Source organism: Rhinolophus sinicus, linkage group LG03 (assembly GCF_036562045.2).
Source record: "Rhinolophus sinicus isolate RSC01 linkage group LG03, ASM3656204v1, whole genome shotgun sequence".
Taxonomy (NCBI): Eukaryota; Metazoa; Chordata; class Mammalia; order Chiroptera; family Rhinolophidae; genus Rhinolophus; species Rhinolophus sinicus.
In genome coordinates, this window is record NC_133753.1 from 26,698,830 (window position 1) to 26,718,800 (window position 19,971).

The 19,971-nt window shown below is 40.7% G+C and overlaps 1 protein-coding gene, 1 non-coding gene and 1 pseudogene across 2 annotated transcripts in view; all 3 read right to left on the bottom strand.

Moving 5' to 3' along the window:
• Positions 1 to 3,246: 3,246 nt before the first annotated feature.
• LOC141570971 (U6 spliceosomal RNA) lies at positions 3,247 to 3,353 on the bottom strand. The gene has a single exon (XR_012495396.1). It is a non-coding gene; the product is annotated as a U6 spliceosomal RNA (small nuclear RNA).
• A 6,588-nt stretch (positions 3,354 to 9,941) lies between these two features.
• LOC141570534 (protein BRICK1 pseudogene) lies at positions 9,942 to 14,120 on the bottom strand (annotated as a pseudogene).
• Positions 14,121 to 14,250: 130 nt separating this feature from the next.
• Positions 14,251 to 19,971, bottom strand: part of PCNX1 (pecanex 1) — a 130,287-nt gene continuing 124,566 nt past the window's right edge. The window contains exon 34 of the mRNA XM_074329172.1: positions 14,251 to 19,801. Coding sequence (XP_074185273.1) covers positions 19,661 to 19,801 — 141 coding nt within the window. The 3' untranslated portion in view covers positions 14,251 to 19,660. The remainder of the gene's footprint in view (positions 19,802 to 19,971) is intronic.

Consider the following 19,971-nt stretch of genomic DNA (forward strand, 5'->3'; position numbering starts at 1 on the left):
GAGTAATAGCAGCATTATTCACAACAGCCAAAAGGAGGAAGCAACCCAACTGTCCCTCAGCGGATGCATGGATGAACAGAATGGGGTCTCCACATACAGTGGAATGTTATCTACCCTAAAAGGGAATTCTGACACATGCTATCACATGGATGAATCTTGAAGACGTCATGCTAAGTGAAAGGACAAATAATGTATGATTCCACTTACGTAAGATACCTAGAATAATCAGATTCAGAGAGACAGAAAGTAGAATGGTGGTTGCCAGGGGCTGGGGAATTAGTGTTTAATGGGTACAGAATTTCAGTTTTGCAAGATGAAAAATGTTCTAGAGATGGATGGTGGTGATGGTTGCACAACAATGTGAATGTACTTAATGCCACTGAAAGACACTTAAAATGGTTAAGAAGCTAAATTTTACGTGTATTTCACCAGTTATTTTTTTTTAATAAAAGAAAAAATAAGGAGGGGTAATAATAGTACAGGGTTGTTGAGGATTGAGTTATGAGTGTAAATCAGAGCTTCTCTACCAGGGAGCTCCCTCCCCCATGACCAGACTTGTTGGGCCCAGAATGTCAAAGTGCTGAGGCTGGAAGCCCTGGTGGAAAGCACACGGCACAGAATAGCTCTCAATAAACAGCAGCTGTGAATTTTACTTCATTTACATGAAAGGAATTTATCATGGCCCAGAGTTCCCTCCTCCTTTGCAAAGTATCCAGAAACACCCATCGGGGCCACCCGTAACAACCAAGGGCTGCGGGTGAGGCCTGAGTGTCCCAGGCACGTGGTCATCAGTCACGCCCAAAGGACCTCCGGAAACTCAGATCTGTTAACACATTTATGTTATGTTACTTTCTTCACATCAAATTAATTGGGACCAGAAACCCTCAACCCTCTGGGCTGGTGGAAATACACCCTGTCATTATTGGTGCCTCCTCCTGCACACACCCCAAAGATGAGCAAAGAATCTGGGGTCTTACACAGGGCCAGGCATCCCAGGGGGCTCCTCTGGCCTGCAACCAGCCCAGGGTCATCCCTGGTGGCCCCTGTCCATACCTGGGGGGTCCCTAAGAGGCCGCGCAGCTGCCTGTGCCGGCAGTCCCAGGGTCAGGGTTCCAGCCTTCCAACACCTTCCATAGTCATTCTCCTTTCCTACACATCCCACCACTACTGTGAGGAACCTGTGACCTCTACCCCCTTCTCAGGTGTGGAGGGCTCTCCCCTCTCTCCTGGCATAACTCTATCACGAGCTGGGAGGCATCTCTGCCCTTCAATACAGGCCTGCCTTGAGGCCACTCAGCGCAGACCTCCGGGCTGGTGGCTAGTCTGTCACCTCCCAGCTCCAAAACCTCCATCCACACGCTGCTCACCACCTTTCTCCTTTGTCAGTTGGCTCCTTCCTGGGGTCTGACAAGGGCTAGCGAGAGAGTAGAAGTTACGAGGGAGAAGGGACAGCTCCTTACCTTCAACATTACTTCACCAAAAGGCCCATTTCAGTCGTCAGCTGTTCCCCACCTGCCCCCCCAGGAGGAGCATGTCACCTCAGAAGTACCCGAGGCTCCAGGCAGAGCCACCTCCTTAGAAATTGAAGTTGCAGCTCAGAAGGGACCCTCCTCCAACCAACTGGGTTCTGAGAACCCCCATTTCTTGCTTTTGTGGGCCCCCCCCAACTCCTGCCAGGAGCTGTTTTCTGTAATGACCAGCTCTGTTCCTTCAGGGGTCCCTGTCCACCCTCTGTTCTCCCTCACCTGTTGAACCACTGCCTCACGTTAAATTCTCTTAAGCCACGCGGTGTGGTTTCTGTCTGTTGCCCTAAGACGGTGTGGCGGGGCGAGGCATGCCGGCACGCATCCATAGAGCAGATCTATAGCACCGAGGATCCTATAAAAAGACGCTGGCTGCTGTGGTGTCGTCAGAAAACTGCCCAGGACAACAAAAATCACTTTGAGTTAACTAGAAGAACAGAAGATGCTTGGCTTCCTTCACTGTAGCACATTCAACTTATCCCTGTCACCTGTCCCCATCTGTCAAAGGTGGAAGCAGAGCAGTTTGCTGTTTGAGCTCCATAGGCTGCCACTTGGTTCTCCTGAGGGGAAAGGCTGAATGGCCTGCAGACACACACAGAATGTTCCTCTCGGGTCTTGTGAGAAGCACCAGCTTTACAGCCCCAAGTGAAGTCTCTTGAGAGGTTCAGTGAAACAGCGGAAAGAAAGCACTTTGCACAACATGTTTCAGCAAGACCCGGCTGTTTTAAGGGGCAATCTTGATATTAAGGTTTATGACTGTTGGGCCCTTATTTAACTGGAGGAAAGAACTCAAATGGGGCAAATGTAAATAGGTACAGGAGTCAAGGTATAAATGTGTGCCCCTGGGAGGGTTTAAGATATGTTGTCTAGACACCCGATGTAAACAGGTTCCAGAGCCTGGCCATTCAGTAATTTTTTTTGTTCCTCACACCTCATCTGGAACGTGTGTGTCAGGGGTATCAACGCAACTTCTCCCGTGTGGGCTGAGCTCCTGCTGCCATCTTGTGGCATTTTATGTGAGAGACTCTTGAAAGACAGAGCCACTGTTCCCCACACCTGTACTTCCATTTGCAGAGATTTGGGAGCGTTCTTGACTCGGAGCTCTCATTTCCTTAATGAACAGAAGGAAAGGCCACTCCTCAACACACTACCGCCACGTGTGAGGGTCCCACTGGCGCTGCCATGGGAATCTCTAACAGTCCATGCATAGTCGAGCTCTCCCATCCTCGCGTGCCATGCCATTCACACCGGGGGATGCGGGGGGGGGGGGGTGTCACTGTGGATAGGGCAGGTACCAGCAGGGTGGGCGCTAACACTAGCTCTGTACTTTAGAGTCTGCCAGGAAGAAGTTGTCTCCTTTAGAGTCGGGGTATTTGGGTGTTTCTAGAGGGAGGAAAAATATGAGCACCAACACTAATTTAAAAGCTCCATTACATCACAGGATTGTCTTGTCTCTTTAGCCACCACCCCCACCCCCCCATTGATGTCGTACACTGAAATCTTGGCACTGTCCTGACTCTTCTGTTGGTGTTTGGTTCCCAGTCGTGAGCTTCTTGAGGCCGGGACCTTTCCTATCCATAACCTGTATCTAAACACAGCACCGAGCACAGAGAAGGAATTCAATGTTCTTGAGTGAAAGAACTCTATGCTATCTGGTCAACGTATCCTGTCAATTCTTCTTCCAGAAGTCATTCTCTTATCCGTAGACCTCTTCATTTTTTAAAAAAATATGGAATGCTTCATGAATTTGCGTGTCATCCTTGCGCAGGGGCCATGCTAATCTTCTCTGTATTGTTTCAATTTTAGTATATGTGCTGCCGAAGCGAGCACCGTAGACCTCTTCTTTATTCTCAGAGTCAATGTAATGGATGCTGTGTGCCACCCAGATTTCCCTTCATTCCCCTTAACCGCTCAAAGCTAAGTTCCTCCCCAGGAACTGCCCTCCTTCCAAAGGAAGCTACTTACCTAAGGTTAAGTCTCCTCCTGGGGGCAGCCCATATCTAATAACTGACCACTGCTGGCAGGGAGGCTCCAGCCTCTGCACCTCACATTGAGGTAACGCTACAGGATCACTGAAGCTGCAGAGCGGCCCACAGAATGGGCTGAGACCTTTGCTGTGACTGTCTCAGTTCACCTCTTCCTGCTGCTTCCTTCCGGGCAGGACATGGAGCCTAGGACAGTGACAATCCCCTCCAGAGGTGCTTCATGGGTTACACAAGTAACAAGTGACTGTATCCAGTAACTGCATCTGGAGAAAAACAACAAGAACGAGTTTCATCCAGCTAGGCTGATCCCTAAAGGTCATCTTGACCTGACCTTTAGCTAATTTTAATGTCATTATAATCTTATTTACATTGTGGTTACTACAACTTCCATCACGCATCTGACACCATGACAGTCCCAGAGAAACCAAACAAGGAAGAAAAAGTGGGAAACAGAGGGTCCTGCCAAGGGGGAGAAGATGAATGAACCATGTCAATGGGACGTCACCAATTCTCACCCTGAGAGAGATGAAAACCCCTGATCGTGATTTTATCAGAACAACTCATTCTATGAGTTCCCCTGCAGTTTTCTCCCAAGTGTGTACTTTCATTTTCAATACACCACTTTCTCTTCCTGCATCTGTCTTGCTCTTGAATTCCTTCTTGCACAGAGACAAGAACTCAGTCACCGCTGCTCCGGGTTGAGTCCGATCTTGGACATCCCATGAGCCTCTGCAACTCCGTCACCCCTGGCAGGTTGAGGCTCTCAATGCACTGGAGAAAGACCGCAAGAGGCTGAGGACAATTACCTATTCAAGGCAAAGTGTCAAAGTCAGAGGAGCCTCCCTGGTAGCATATAAAGGGATTCTCATCTTTAGCCTGAGAGCAGAAGCAGCTGAAGCTTGGACCAGGACATAATGGGAAGGGAACAAAACTCCAGAGAAGACTGAATTTTCAACTTAAGGGAACAGAGATCCAGAGACGATTGAATTCTCAACTTAGGCATGCCAAGGTGAGGGCTCCAGCTGGGAAGGAATTGACTTGAGATGGGCATCGTGGCAGTTCTAGAGTTCCCTGTGAGATTGACTGACACCTTTGTTTTAACTGCATTGCAGTTCAACTTGATACTCTTGAGAACTTTGAAGCCCAAGATCCCCTGAACACGAACCTGCAGATGTGACCCACTCCCCACTGCCTGAGAATGACTCAAAGGCTGCTTATCCCCTTCATAATGTTCCCACCTCCCTCCTGGCTGCTTGGCCAGTAACTGGTCAAGTCACACCACCACCTGGCCAGGGGAGTGCTGAGTCTGCTGAGGGAGAAAGGCAACTGACTACACCTTGAAGATGCTGGAAGACCCTGCCAATGTGTACAAGCAGAAGCAAGGGGAATACATATGAAACTGGATCTGAGGGTGCTGATTCGAGAGAAACACTATAAAGTTGGGTAAGAGAGTTTATTTCTGCAGCCAGCTCGGGATGTGGTGTAAACAGCCTTGTGACATGGTCCATACAACCTGCTGGATCTTATGGTATCAAAGCATCTATGATGGGAAAAGCATCAGTAGCGAGTTTATATAAACCTATCTGGAGAATCACAATGTAGATCCATAGGGTTCTGGAGTAAGGCCATGGCATTTGCAACACAGAACTGCCTTTCGAAAACAGCTCCTGGTTTGCTGCTGGGCCTTGGTAAAGAGTATTTGACCACGTGACTTGTCAGATATTAAGCTGTAAGTCTGAGTAGGCCCAGCAGCAATCCATCCTAAGATGGAAGTGGTGCATGGAGCACTGGACGTGAGCAAGGACAGAGGGCATAAGTAGGCTACATGAGCAGATGGCCCAGACACCCGCCCATGTCATTCACTACTGTCCCACAGGTGCCTTTCCCTCAGCTCACACCTACAGCCAAGGGAGTGGGGATGTGTCCTTTATAATCAACTTACAGAAGAGGAAAAAAGCCAAGTTTGTTTCACAGATGGGTAGATGCAATCCAGAAATGGACTGCTGCTGCAATACAGCCCCACCCGGGTGGACCTGTAAGACCGTGGTGAAGGGTAATCACACAGCAGCCTAGCCGACTCTCTCCCTGTGTCTTTCCTTGAGGAAAGAAAAGTCTGTGAGACTGTGCCTTTTTAGGACTTTGCTTATCTCTATGTTTTACACCTTATGTCCCTCTGTCTGGTCCCCAAAAGATGGTTTGCAGCCAATGACAAGTAAGATTCCCCACGGGGGGAAACAACTCAAGCCAGGCGGAACCGAGTGGGGACCCCCAATGAGCTGCCTTGGAAGATCTGGGAAGGGGCCTTGCCTCCCTTTCCCCCCTGCCTGGGAAAAGCCACTGCTGACTCTGGCTTTCCTCTCTCACCTGATTGTGAGAGAAGTCATGAGAGCGATAAAGATCAGTTCTCTCCGCTTAGCTCAATGGAACTGTTACAATATGAGAGACTTGTCCCCGAGAGGGTACATACCTTAAATAAGACATCATGGGATTTTATGCTTCGGCTGTTAACAGACTAAGGGTGATTGGAATAAGCATTTTTCTGCTATGATGTATGAGTCTCACAGACCGTGTAAGAAACAATGTTACTTTCTTGTATTTGTATACTTGTCAATAAAACCTCCAGTCGGCTTTATTCTGGGCTTGTCTTTCAGAACTGTGAGACCCCTGGCCTTCTGAGATTTAACTGCATAAACTCTGTTTCTTTCTTTCTTAAAAACTTAACCCAAAGCCGCCCCTTCTCGTACCTGCACTGCCCGTGTTGCGCTGGACGACAGTGAAGAGAGATCATTACAAGGCAATAACTAGGCTATCAGTCATCCACTTTGTGTGGAAATAGAATAGGCCCGAGGTCAGAAAAAACATGAACTTATGAGAGTAGCAAATGGCTGGCTGATTGGTCAGGCTCCTAGAAGGAGAAAAAGAAGCAAGTCAGGGAAAGGGTAAAGACACATGGAGAGATACATGGACGTGGAGTATGAAGATGTCTGAATGTGTGTTATTGGTCACCAGAGAGTATCCACTATGGAAGAGGCACTCAACAATCAAGTAATCCAAATGATTTGGCCAGTTTATGTCAGCCATCTTCTCACTCCTGTGCTGGCAAAATGGGTGCATGAAAGGCACGGCCATGGTGACAGCAATGGAAGGTATACGGTGGGGTTCCATTCACCAAGGTCAGTCTACCTACTGATGCTGCCAAATGTTTAACCTGAGTGCTAGAGACCACTGCTGAGCCCTCAGTACGATATGCATCTCAAGAACAACCATGCACATGATGGCAAGCTGTCTACATTGGACCCCTCCCACTCTAGATAGGGAAGTTATTTATCTTCACCCAAATTGACCCATGTTCTAGGTATGGGTCTTGCCTTTCCTGCTTGCAGTGCTTCAGGGCTATGATCATACGAGGGCTTATGACTCAGGATCCTATGGGCACTGAATCAGACCAAGGGACTTTACAGCAAAGTGGATGGAATAGTGGGCACATGACCATGGGCCCACTGGTCCTATCATGTACTGTAGAAGCCGCTGGCCTGATAGAACAATTGAGTGGCCTTTTAAAGGTGTAGCTGAGGTACCAGCTTGGAAATGATATCCTGTGAGGATGAGGCACCATCCTTCAGGATGCAGGATACATCTTAAATCAACGATCATTCTAATGGTTCTGTGGCCCCAACAGGTGAAATACATGAGACTGGGAATCAACGGGTAGAAATGGGAATGGCTCCGCTTAACACCTTTACCAATGACCCACTTGGGGATTTGTGCTTCCTACACCTACAACTTTAGGCTCTGTAGGTCTAAAGAATCTCTTTTCAAAGGGTGAAAACTTCCACCAGGGGATATAGTTAAAAGAGTCTCATTCAACTTTAAGCTATACTGTTAAAAGACTCAGGCCAAGACATGTCTGTACTTCCCCATTTTCTAAACCCAATCCAAATGGTGTGGAGACATCCAGCGACAAGGAAAAAACAGGTCTTCGTTGAATCTTCTAATTCCACACCTTATTTTACTGACACAGAAAATGTTGAGGATCTCAAATTCGGTTGGTTTGAAGAGCATGGGCAGGGCTTGACTAGATGATGAATGACAAATATTAAATCTGCTGGAGTTCCATGTGCAAGACGAAGAGAGACACATTCAAAATTAGTTAAGAGATGATTTCCTTAAATGTGCCTTAAGTATGGACACATAACATTCTACCTTGAGAATGAATAGATTTTATCTTATCTAGAGATCAAGGATGGATTTGGAACAGATTCAGTTTCCATTTGGTTCATTCAAGTTATAAGGCTATACAACAGGCAACACAAAAAGCTTCCGTGATTCTGTTCAAATGTACACTAGCAGGAACTTCCAGGTGTTCCTGTAAATCCTCAATGTATAGTTTCACAGCACTAATTTAATGTCGATGTAACTCTTAGATTAGGATATATATATATATATATATATATATATATATATATATATTTATTTTTTTTTAATTTATTATTATTTTTTTTTATTATTATTATTTTTAAAGATTTCATTGGGGAAGGGGAACGGGAATTTATTGGGGAACAGTGTGTACTTACAGGACTTTTCTTCCAAGTCAAGTTGTTGTCCTTTCAATCTTAGTTGTGGAGGGTGCTGTTCAGCTTCAAGTTGTTGTCCTTTCCGTCTTAGTTGTGGAGGGCACAGCTCAGCTCCAGGTCCAGTTGCTGTTGCTAGTTGCAGGGGGTGCAGCCCACCATCCCTTGCCGGAGTCAAACCAGCAACCTTGTGGTTGAGAGGATGTGCTCCAACCAACTGAGCCATCTGGGAGCTCAGCGGCAGCTCAGGTCAAGGTGCCATGTTCAATCTTAGTTGCAGGGGGCAGAGCCCACCATGCCTTGCAGGACTCGAGGAATTGAACCAGCAACCTTGTGGTTGAGAGCCCACTGGCCCATGTGGGAATTGAACCGGCAGCCTTCGGAGTTAGAAGCATGGAGCGCTAACCGCCTGAGCCACTGGGGCCCCAGGATTTACATTGTTAAGCTCTCACTGTTCTCTTGGGACCTGAACACTTTCCTTTGAGGCTTTGGAGTTGACATTATATTTGACTTTTTATATAGTAATTGACATGTGCCAGGGCCAGGATGGCTTGGAATCTACCCCAAATCCAAGTATAATGAGTACATTTTGCATATATACTTATCATTTATTCCTCTTCAAGAATGGCAGATTCTTTTAGCTAAACAAAGAGTACAAGTATACTGACCTCAGCTAATATCAAATGCTTTTTATATATTTCTGCATTATACTGAATACGTTTTACAATTTAAAAAATGTTTTGAAGGTAAAATTGACAAATCTTAAAATTGAAAAGCCAAATATGTAAAGGAGCCAAAACTGCAAATCAGGTATTTAGGAAGTGAAAACTGAAAACTTACTTACATTACATTCAGAAAAACTTTTATACTTTCTGTACATATTTTCTGAAAAAACTATGAATCAGAATAGCCACAGTTAGAACACTTTATCGGTCAGTATTTCCAGATAGAACCTGATCCTAAGCCTAATGTGGACTTGATTCTGGAAAGTAAATCTTCTCATAACTGCCTCGATGCACAGAAACCTCATTTAGAAGACACTTCTTAAAGTCTTTGATTTGCACAGTCACATACTGATGCTTAGATGTTCCAATATTTAGTATGGCCAGCGTCATCTTGATAACCAGTCATTTTTTCCCATCTTTAGAAACCTACACAGGAACACCATATCCAACAGATCTCAGGCTATTGTGTGTGTGAACATTCCCTCTGTTACATACCTGAGTCTGTACAACTATTTTGGATTATATACTGTGTATATCTATGCTTGGATTCACAGTAACTTCTCATGTTATAGAATTGATTTGCATTGAACACAAACTGTAAATAAAAAGAAATGGCTGAGAGAGAAAAAAAAAAGAACTGGGAATCCTGGAACTGAAAAATACAACTAAGAACTCAACAGAACAGTTTAACAGAAGATTAGATACAGTTAAAGGAAGAAATAAACTGAAAGATACATAGAGTATGCAGATTGAAACATGGAGGGGCTAAAGATAGAAAATTCAGAAAAAAATATGAGATAAGGGATGTGGTAAAAAGGTTTAACATATTTGTAATTGCAGTATGAGTAAAGACAGACAACATGGCAGAAGGAATATTTGAGGAGACAATAATGACCGAGATTTGAGAGATAATAAAAATTTTGGCATAATACAAATAAATACAGAAAACTACTAAAAGTCAAAGACAAAAATGAAATGTTAAAAATAACCAGAATAAAAGGGCATTGCCATTCTTAATATATATATTTATATAGCTATATATCATCTATCTGTCTATATAGTATATTTAAAGCATTGCCTTTTAAAAATAAAAGAAACCATGGAAGCCAGAAAACAATGAAATTATACTTTTTTTTTTTTGAACACACTGTATCTTTTATTGAAGCATAACGTACCTACACAGTAAGTACTTGGTAAATGTCTTCTGAATGACCGAATGATTCCCAGGATGAATTAGTCAGCTTAAAGTCCAAATATGGGGGCTCCAGCTGGTAAGCCACCTAGGCTTTGATCAAACAGCTACCCCTGAAAGTTTTATGTTAGAACAATCCCACACATCAGATTTCTGTAGAATAGGTGAACCCCATCTCTAGCTCCTCTCCCCACCACAATCACAGCAGTCAGATAAAGTTGGAGTTTATTAGGGAAATGTGAGAGGCACAGACACCCCAAGTGACAGAAAGAAAATTCTGACAATGTCCCTTCACGCCAAGTGGGGGCCTGGCCTTGACCTCCCCAAAAGGATGAAAAACTGGTGGGTTAGCAACCACATGCTCTGGCAGCCACCTTGCCAGGGCATGTGTGTCTCCTAGCCCCCAACCAAGGTGTTGAGGAGACAGAGACTGTAGATTCAATGCAGAGGCCATGAGAGCTATGAGGAAAGTCTGAGAGAGAAAGAGAGGGGTGGGGAGGACCTTCACGAAGAGTCCCAGGCTTTTGGCTCTGAGTGCCTCAAATACATTGACAAGTAGTTCTACAAAATGTTACTGAAAAGGTAAAATGCCTAATGTTTTCAAGAGTTCCCCTGGAACTTCTCCCCACATGCCACATCACACGGCCAGATGTACATGGCAGAGCCCAAAGGCCACATTGTTGAAGAAAGAAAAACAAGAATAAGCCCCGTTGCTCTTTAAGAGAGGAAGGGGCTGAAGGCTGCCGGGCCTTTCCCACGGAGGCCTGGGTTCTGTAACACAACTTCCCAGCAGCAGCCTGGCACAGTTCCACGTGAGGGTCTCACCTTTTGTCACCCATGCTTCAATGTACTCTATTCTCCGTTCAAGAGCTGTCAATTTCTCATTTTATGTTGCGAGTCTTGAGCTGTTAACAAGACATATCGAAGGAGTTGAGAAAGTCCGCGATTTTCTTGCTGCTGCTGGTGATGATCTCAATGTACTCCCGGTTCGCCCAGTCCTGGTGAATCTCCCGCTGCACTGGAGCCTCTTGTCCCGCCATGGCTGCCGCTTAATCAAAATTATACTTTTGAAGTGCAAAAAAAAAAAAAAAAAGAACTGCCAACTCAGTACTCTATCTCACCCAAAAAAGCTTCAAGAAAAAAAGACTTTTTCATACCAACAAAAATAAAAACTCAGGGAATTTGTTACTAGCAGACCAACAAACACTGAATGGAGTTTTTTGGGCAGAAGTAGTATTATCCCAAATGAAACCATAAAATCATAAAAGATATAGAAAATAAAGAAAAGTGAAAGTGTAAATATATGGCTAAGTCTAAATAAATATATACTATACTAAATTGTAATGTCTAAAGTTTAAATACACACACACACACAGACACAGAGTTAAAAATGCATGACAAAATGGTACAAAAGATGGGAAGGTAGTAATGTAGTCCAGGAAGTAGTAAGGTAGTAAGCGGACAAGTTGTAATTTCAATAACCACTAAAAGAATAAAAAGATGTATAGATAGCCATTTGTGACAACATGGATGGATCTTGAGAGTATCGTGCTAAGTGAAATAAGTCAGACAGAAAAGGACAAGAACCATATGATTTCATTCATATGTGGGATATAAAACAAAAAGCAACAAACAAACTCATAGATACAGATAACAGTATGGTGATTACCAAAGGGGAAGGAAATGGCGGGGGGGGGGAGGAGGATGAAGAGCGTAAAGATGGGTAAATATATATGGAAAGAGACTAGACTTTGGGTAGTGAGCATATAACGCAATATATGCAACCATCCAGATTGGGGAATGGACTCCAGGCTCAGGGCTAGGCTCTGATTTGTCTAAGCCAACCATGGTTATAGTATTTCTCTTGTCAGTGACTAGTTTAGGAAACTAGGACATGGGGACAAATTAAGGATACAGCACATGTCAAATCTTTTATAATGAGATGCAAGGAGAAATATGCTGAGGCTTCTGGGAAATTTTCCCACTCGAGAGAGGTAATAGGGTGGGGTTTTTTTCCTGGATGGTGATACGTATATAATGAGGTCCAGAAATACAGGTACCTGGCTCCAGCCTGAAAAGAAAGGCAGTATACATAGGAGGGTAGAGTTGAGAAAATTACATACAGACTTGGAATAACATGAATAAACCTGTCCTAAAAGCCCAGCCTATCTTTGATTTTGTAGTGAGCCAATTTCCTATTTCACTAACTTTGAATTGTTTTCTCTTTCTTATAACTGCAAGGATCCTAAGTAAATCAGTATTTTAGAACTATTTACAAAATTGGGATCATCTAAACTGAGCCCAGCTGGCTAACTCTAATTTTGTTCACTATAAAAAAATAGTTTCATACTGCAGTTGTACAAATGGATTTACTCCCAAATTTATAAGCGAGACAAATCTGCATTTTGTCTATAAGAAAAGTACACTTTACTTTGGACATTTGTGCTACACTGCGGATTCCCATTGGGACATCTGTGGCATACTTAATTGGTATAGAACCGAGAAGTGCTGCGTGGTGTGTGAGAGCAAACCCATTAACAGTACTGTTGACCCTTGAACGTGGTGGTTAGGGGCACCAATCCCCCACATGCAGTCGAAAATCAACATGAACTTTTGGCTCCCCCAAAACTGCAGTTGTCCCTTGGTGATCCCTGAGGATACCAAAATCTGTGGATTCTCATGTCCACTATATAAAATGGTGTAGAACAATCTGCATCTGTGGATTCCCAACTGGGGATCGAAAATACTATTTTTGATCCACAGTTGGTTGAATCCGTGGATGAGAAACCCAGGGCTACAAAGGGCTGATTCTACTTTTTAAAAATCCACATGTAAGTGGACCTGTGCAGTTCAAACCTTTGTTGCTCAAGGGCAAACTGTATTATGAACACAGAGGCACAACTTGGTATCTGTTTAAATTCAGTGGTGTCCAGGGATACTGACTGTACCTGACAAAGACAGGTCAAGAGCATGTGCTTCAGGATGGGACTGGAGACCTGGAGTAGTCTCACATGGGCCCATTCTTATGTATTCATACAACATTCTTGGGAGCAAAATGGAACCCTGGACTAAAGAATGACTTTTCCCTTGTGGCACAATTTACTGGGCACTGAAACTGAACGGTTTCTTGTAAGGCTTCCAGACGAGATGGATTCATCTCTAGCCATTTACTGTGAATGTATATCCTGTACACGGCAATCTAAGGATCTTCTTGTAACAATTTTTATTTCCCCAAGTATAAGGTTTAATTATATTTAGTTTCTTTAATAAATACATATGGGAGAGAATAAAACAAATATTTTGTATAGTAAGTGCTGAATGAACACTCAAAGAAGCCATCATTTGGTCATGCCCTTACTTCACAAAGGTGCTTTTTACCTTCCCCAGAAGAAAATGCACCTACATGGTGAGATTCATTGGCTACAGCTCAGCAAAACGTTTTGGATCCTTTAGGAGGAAAAATCCTAAGTAAACTGCACTTTAAAAATAATGAAGAGGGACCCAAATTTCATGTCCACTTCCCTTTGAATCTCTGGCTCTAAGATTAACGTGGTTCACATACGTGAAGAGTTCCTTCCTTTGAAGATGTGTTTCATTTAACCAGCCTGTTTCCTGTCACCAGAAAAAATACTGTCCTTTAATACTAAATACCACTCCATTTACAGTGGTGCCACTGTGATCCCCGGGCAGGAAGAGAGCAAATTGTTTGGGATTCTGATGCAGATAGCACATACCCTACATCCTGCTGGTTTGGGTTGTAACTATTAGTTCAAATGACTCCCTGAAGGCTTAATAAGTAACTTCATCAAGAGTATATCTATTTTCATTGAAAGTCAGCTTGTATTTTCTCTAAGTATTACACATGAAACCAGTGGGTTAATTACACACCCGAAGTTAGCATTTCCTTGATTTGGATGACCATAAACTTTCCTTTTTCTGTACTGTAATTTGGTGTAACATAGTGAACATATATACATTTTTTTATCCTACACATTTCAACTAATATTTTATCATTAGTATGACACATTCAGATAAATTCAGAAGATTTAAACAACCTTTCTGCCAAGTGTGAAAAGATATCTTTTTAATATGAAATATGTACATTTCTATTATTCTATTATAAGATAAATCATGTGGCCAAAGCTTGTTTCAAATGATTATTTCAGAACCAAGCACATGCTTTAAAAATATGCTATGCAAAGTTTAATATTGTGCACTTTTTCATAATTTGACAAAAATGGACAGAAGGCAAAATGAAAAAAAAAATTTATTTCCTCAGTGTTTTATCCACTGTCAATACTGTATTTTTGATGCAATATATTTGCAAAGAAAAAAAAAACAATTGCAGCTTTTATTTTCCATTTTAAACAACTACAATATTTACAAGCTGTTTAGAATAACAAACACTCAGACACACACACTCACAGACACACGCAAGTACATATATTCTTTCTTATCTCTGGTTTTATATTGAGTGCTGGTAGAGGCAATGAATCCTTTCAGAGCCCATGTTCAGAACAGGGAAACCCATTCTCCTTCCTCACACCTACCTTCCTAGAACCATGACCAGTATTCTTCCTTCCATTTCCTCATGCAGAGCTCATTGCCAGACTTGTATAGGGTTAAGGTAATCAGTTCTTACAATTTATTTTTATTTAAACTACAAGCTTTTAAAAAAGCATAAGCAGACATGATTTTGCCCCCAGTTCTATTATTTTGGTTGTAGAATCAAGCTTCATAATACACAAAATCTTGCTTAACTGCAATTACACTAAACCCAAGAGTCATCCGGAGCAGCCATTATTGTCTACTACTACTCTGTTTGGAATTCCAGGTTAGCACCCGATCTGCGCAAGTAACACCCAGGAATTCATCATTATCACAACCTTAGATGATCTTTGTTTCTTCTAGCTTGGCTCCACCGAATCATAAATCGTCAGGTACAGAGCTGAGGCATAAGAAAAAAGGTATAACCCTATATAATAGGAATAAGTCTTAGAACAGAGTTGTCATATAACCTTGAGATGACAATCGGCTCTGGTTCCCCCAAAGAGTGTTACGTTGCTTCCATAAAATGGCAGATAATGAAGTTCAGCTCACAAATGGAACTTATTTTCTAATTCAGAAAGAATATGTGGCTGATAGGAAATAAAAAGAAATTCTTATCACATATAATTCTTGACAGATAACTCTGATGAGGTGATTCAATGCAGAAATTATACTTCTGTTTCAAGCAAAATTAATACTCACATACCTACCAGATCTATTTCTATAATAATTAATTCTTTTCAAATTAGAGTTCTTACCTAAACATTTAACAAGTTAAAAATGAGAAGGCCTAGATGTATATCAGTCATATTTTTTAAAAAAGAGAAATGAAGAGAGGCTGATTTTCTAATATTTTAAAACAAGCAAACTCACTATACATATCCAACGTAATATTAAAATTTATGCTGCACAAATACATGATAATATCTAATTTTCCTCTTTCTCCAGATCAATAAAACTCAGTTTCCACATATGACTGAAACAGTAAGGTCAAACTCCATCAACACGTTCCAAGTATCATCTTAGCCTTAATTGACATTATTCTCTCCATTCTTCTTGGAATGAAAAGGAAAAGCCTTTAAATAAAAATGGATGTTTCATACATCATTTGAACAATGTATCATATCAAAAAAAAAAACCCTAAAAAACATGACTGGGTCTGTGTCCAGGCAAAGTAATTTTATATTGTCACATTACAATACAAAGAAAACTAAGAATGAATACTGAGGACTTAAAAAAGGGGGATTTTGTCCATTCATGAAAAAGTAATAAAAATAAACACAAAAACAACAACCTGGGCTGCAGTTTATAGTTTAGTAGCTAGTAAATACAAATTCAAATGGTTCTCACTCAAAATTACTAAGCTATCTTTTTCTTAAGTCACACATTTAAGAGGAAGGATTTTCGAAAGTTAATAAAAAGGATAGACTCTGGGAAAATCAAGTTTAAACGAGACAGTTCTGGATGAATGACTTTATGCAGCAATCCAGCAAATGAAGAATTTCTACGAGAAGCAAGATGGTGCTGAGACGCAAAGCAGAATTTTTTTAAGGCTAAGCTAAGCTTTCCGTGCTTAGTTACATTTGAGGCTGTTTTTATATCTTGATATGAGATGTAAAAATAACCCAACCCAGGAAGAAAAATACATCTTCTTAATGAGATGTAGTTTCTTACATAAAAACTTGTATTTTCATTGCCTGACATTTATTACACAGAGTAATTTTCCATATCTCACTCAGGATAGAAACAGTCTGACTACTTCTGTTTCATGGATTAGTAGAAGTATCTCCAATGTACTTGAAATATTTTAAAAACTACTTCAAACCTAATGGAAGTTAATCTTCCAGTAATGGAAACCCAAAGAAGGCGGACACTGATGAAGTGTGTTCATCAATTTCCTGAAAGGTAACTAATCTCCTCTTATCTTAAAAATACAGCCTCACCAACTACACTCGCAAGCCTCTTAAATATCAACATATTAATCTAGGCTCTTAAAAAAATTTGACTTCTTTAGAAAAAAGTGAACATTTAAAGTTTTATCAAGTATTGAAAATGGTGTAAAAAGAGGGCACACACCAAGTTACAAGCTGGAAGATTAACCAAAAGCTTAATTTTGAGTTATAAAATTATTTTTGCCACTGAATGAGAGGAAACAAGAAGAGAAGCTAACAATTTATAACTCACTCCAGGACTCTCTCTCTCAAACGGGGGGAACATAAAATGAAACAATAAAAATAAAGACATCAACGAAACTCTAAAAAAGGAAATAAACAAAACTAGTGTTTTAAATACGTATTTTTACTTGCAAATTATGGAACTCTGAAAGTTTTGGCAATTGTGAACTAAAGACACTAATGTATGTATGCTGGAGTCATACACACTAATGAAAAAAGTTAAGCAAGGAACCTAAACAAATAGCTCACTATTCTTGGGGTGGGGAGTAGAACAGGATATGTATGAGCAACTTAATCAATGAAAGTATGTATATTTCTATATAATAATTTAGGTCAAATTATTAAGACATGAATCTTTCTTTAATTATCACTATTTCCCCTGATGCAATTATTAGAAAAGTATTATAATTTTAAAAAGACTATCAATTTTAAGTCTTAAAAAATAACAGGGCTCCTCTTACGGTTCCTAATCATAAAACTTCACAAAAAGGCTGATAACAAAATTCAACTTGTTTTGAGAAAAATGTCCATTAGTTGCTACCCCAAATCAAGACCCAATATATACGTTCCATATAAAATCTAGTTTGGTATTTGAAATACAACTTTTTTGAGTGTGTGATGTGTTTAACAATTGGGGGTCGGGGATGAGGCTAGAAATAAAAGTAATTCTAGCCCTTCTGATTGAATCATCTGAAATTCAGATTTTTTTTTTCTGTGTAGGAAAATGAATTATCTTCCATTTAAGACTGAAAAGGCTCCACGTCTCATCTAGGCAATGACCACAAAAAGATCATATTCATTTCAGAAAGGGGACAAACAGTTGGGAGCCTAATTCCTTTGAGAATAATATATAGATAGATAATCATGTATTTAGCTTCGGAAGAAAAAAACAGAGCCTGAACCTTAATAGCATACTACAGATTTGCCAAAAAGAGGCAAATACAGAATATAATAACAGTATCAGGAAAATACATTTTAATTGGTCAATTTAGAAAGGGTACCTTTGTGTAAAGGTTCAGAAAATCATTTGACAAATGTTTTGAAATAGCAAAATTTGCAAAACGTGAAGTCTGGAAACGTCAACACAAGGCACATAGGGTCCTGATTAACCACAAAAATTTAAATTAGAAAAAGGAAAAAGAAATAGGTTTTGAGTAGAAATGCAGTAAGATGCTGTATAGTAACTATTTACTTCCTTCGTTTTTATTCCTTCTACTGAAATGTTAAGCTACACTGTAAGATCTACATCACAGTTAGCAGAAAAAAGTTTGTCTCCCATCATCTCATCAAAAAGATTCTTTAAACCCAAGCTGTCTAACACAGTAGCCACTAGACACACGTGGCTAGCGAGTACTTGAAATATGGCTAGTGCTACACGTTAAAACAGTAATACTTGGATATATGAGATTAAATAAAATGTATGGTTGAAATTTGTTTCACCTGCTTCTTTTTACTTTCCATTCATGGGGTAGAAAGATGGCTGCTCCTAATGCTCAGAGGAGACGTACAGTCTTCTTTGGAGTTTCACACAAAAAGATAAAAGTTTTCTGAAGGATTTAAAAAATGCCAAAAGTTGACAAATTAAATCTAAACTGCAGTTCTCACTAGCCCAATTGTAAATCTGAGTTACATATTTCCCTGAAAACATGCATTTAAAAAATAAAATAAAATTTAAGTTATGAGACAACATATGAATTAAGTCAATTTCACAGTTATAAATATTTCAAATTACAGCTACACACTATAAATTACAGGAAATAAAATTCAAGTAATAGAAAAAGAAGAGAGGAGGAAAATAAAAGGCAAAGTTATTAAAAGAGGGATATAACAATAAGAACTGCACCATTTGGATAATTTTGTCTGAAAAAATTTTAGTTGATTAACTGAACTGCATGTGAATAACTTCAAGAGCTAAGAGCTCTTAAAATAAAAGGCAATCGGTCCTTTTTCAGATTCCTGGACGTTCATCTTCTTCTTTGAAAAGCACAAGTATTTTCTTCCCGAGATTGACCCCAGCAGAGCTTGTCCCAAGTAAAGAGAAGCAGAGTACCTGGGGCACTCGCCGTGCGAGAGCTCATCTGCAATGTGGACACAGGAGCTGGCAGTAGTGTTCACAGGACCGAGTCACTGACTATTGGCTCCGGGAAATGCCAATGATGAAGCTATGTTTATCTTGAGATTTAGTATTCATTTTAAAGAAAACATCCAAAGTACTGGCATGAAGTACAGACTACTAACAGAAAAATGGGCAGCACAGTTCCTGCTATGTGTATGTTTACAAAGGAAAGGGAAGGGGTTAATCCCAAAGGCAATTTAAATAATGGTATTTTATTTTTATATATAAATAAATGTTCTGAGAAATCTCAGACTTTAGTGCATTGTTGTAAAAAATTAGTGCAGTTTTTTTCATTAAAGTTTTTAGCGCTCAAGGAATAAGATAAATCTATGTCTGTTCATAGTCTCTTTCACTGTACATTAAACTTTTATACTGTTATATGTCAAACTGAAGGTTTCTACACTGGTCTGTTTTTAAAAATGAAGGTAAATGGATTTCATGTTCTATGACAAAACATGGCAATTGTTTTTGGCGAAGAAATTAGAAAAATATGAGATCATACTTTAGAAATCAAGTTTGTTGATTTAAAGCATAGGCAATGCATAGGAAAACACTTTTTTAAAGGATGTATTTTAACAGAACTTTATCCTTCATGCAAAATGTTTTCTCGGCAGCTAACTTAAAAAAATATTTCAGATTTATTCGGGGATGAAGACAGCGACAGGAGTCAGGGTGGAGGGCAAAGGAGAGGCGCTTAACCAAGCCCACTCCATATTCAAGTCTCTCCTGCAGGAGCAAAGTGATGCCTGCACACGTCTTCTGTTCTCTCCTCTTTTCCCAATGTCTTGGAATTGACAGGGAAAATACATGTAGTTATAATACTGGCTCACACTTCAGCCCCAAGTTCTAGTACCCCAGTTTCAATTACAGTCACGTATTTATCATCAATCTGAACCAGAAGTACTGTCTTGTCGATGTGGGATCTAGTACCTGGATCTCTGCTGCAAGGCACCCATCGGTGAATCACCTAATGATTCAGAATAAAACAAGAAGTTAGTGGCAGAGACCTTGAATATACTCACAAACTCTTATCCTTCATTTAGGATTATAGGTAGCAATTCTGTTACATAATTAAGCATAAGTACATAAATCAATTAAAAACATGGATATAAGTCATAAGTACACAAATCAATTAAA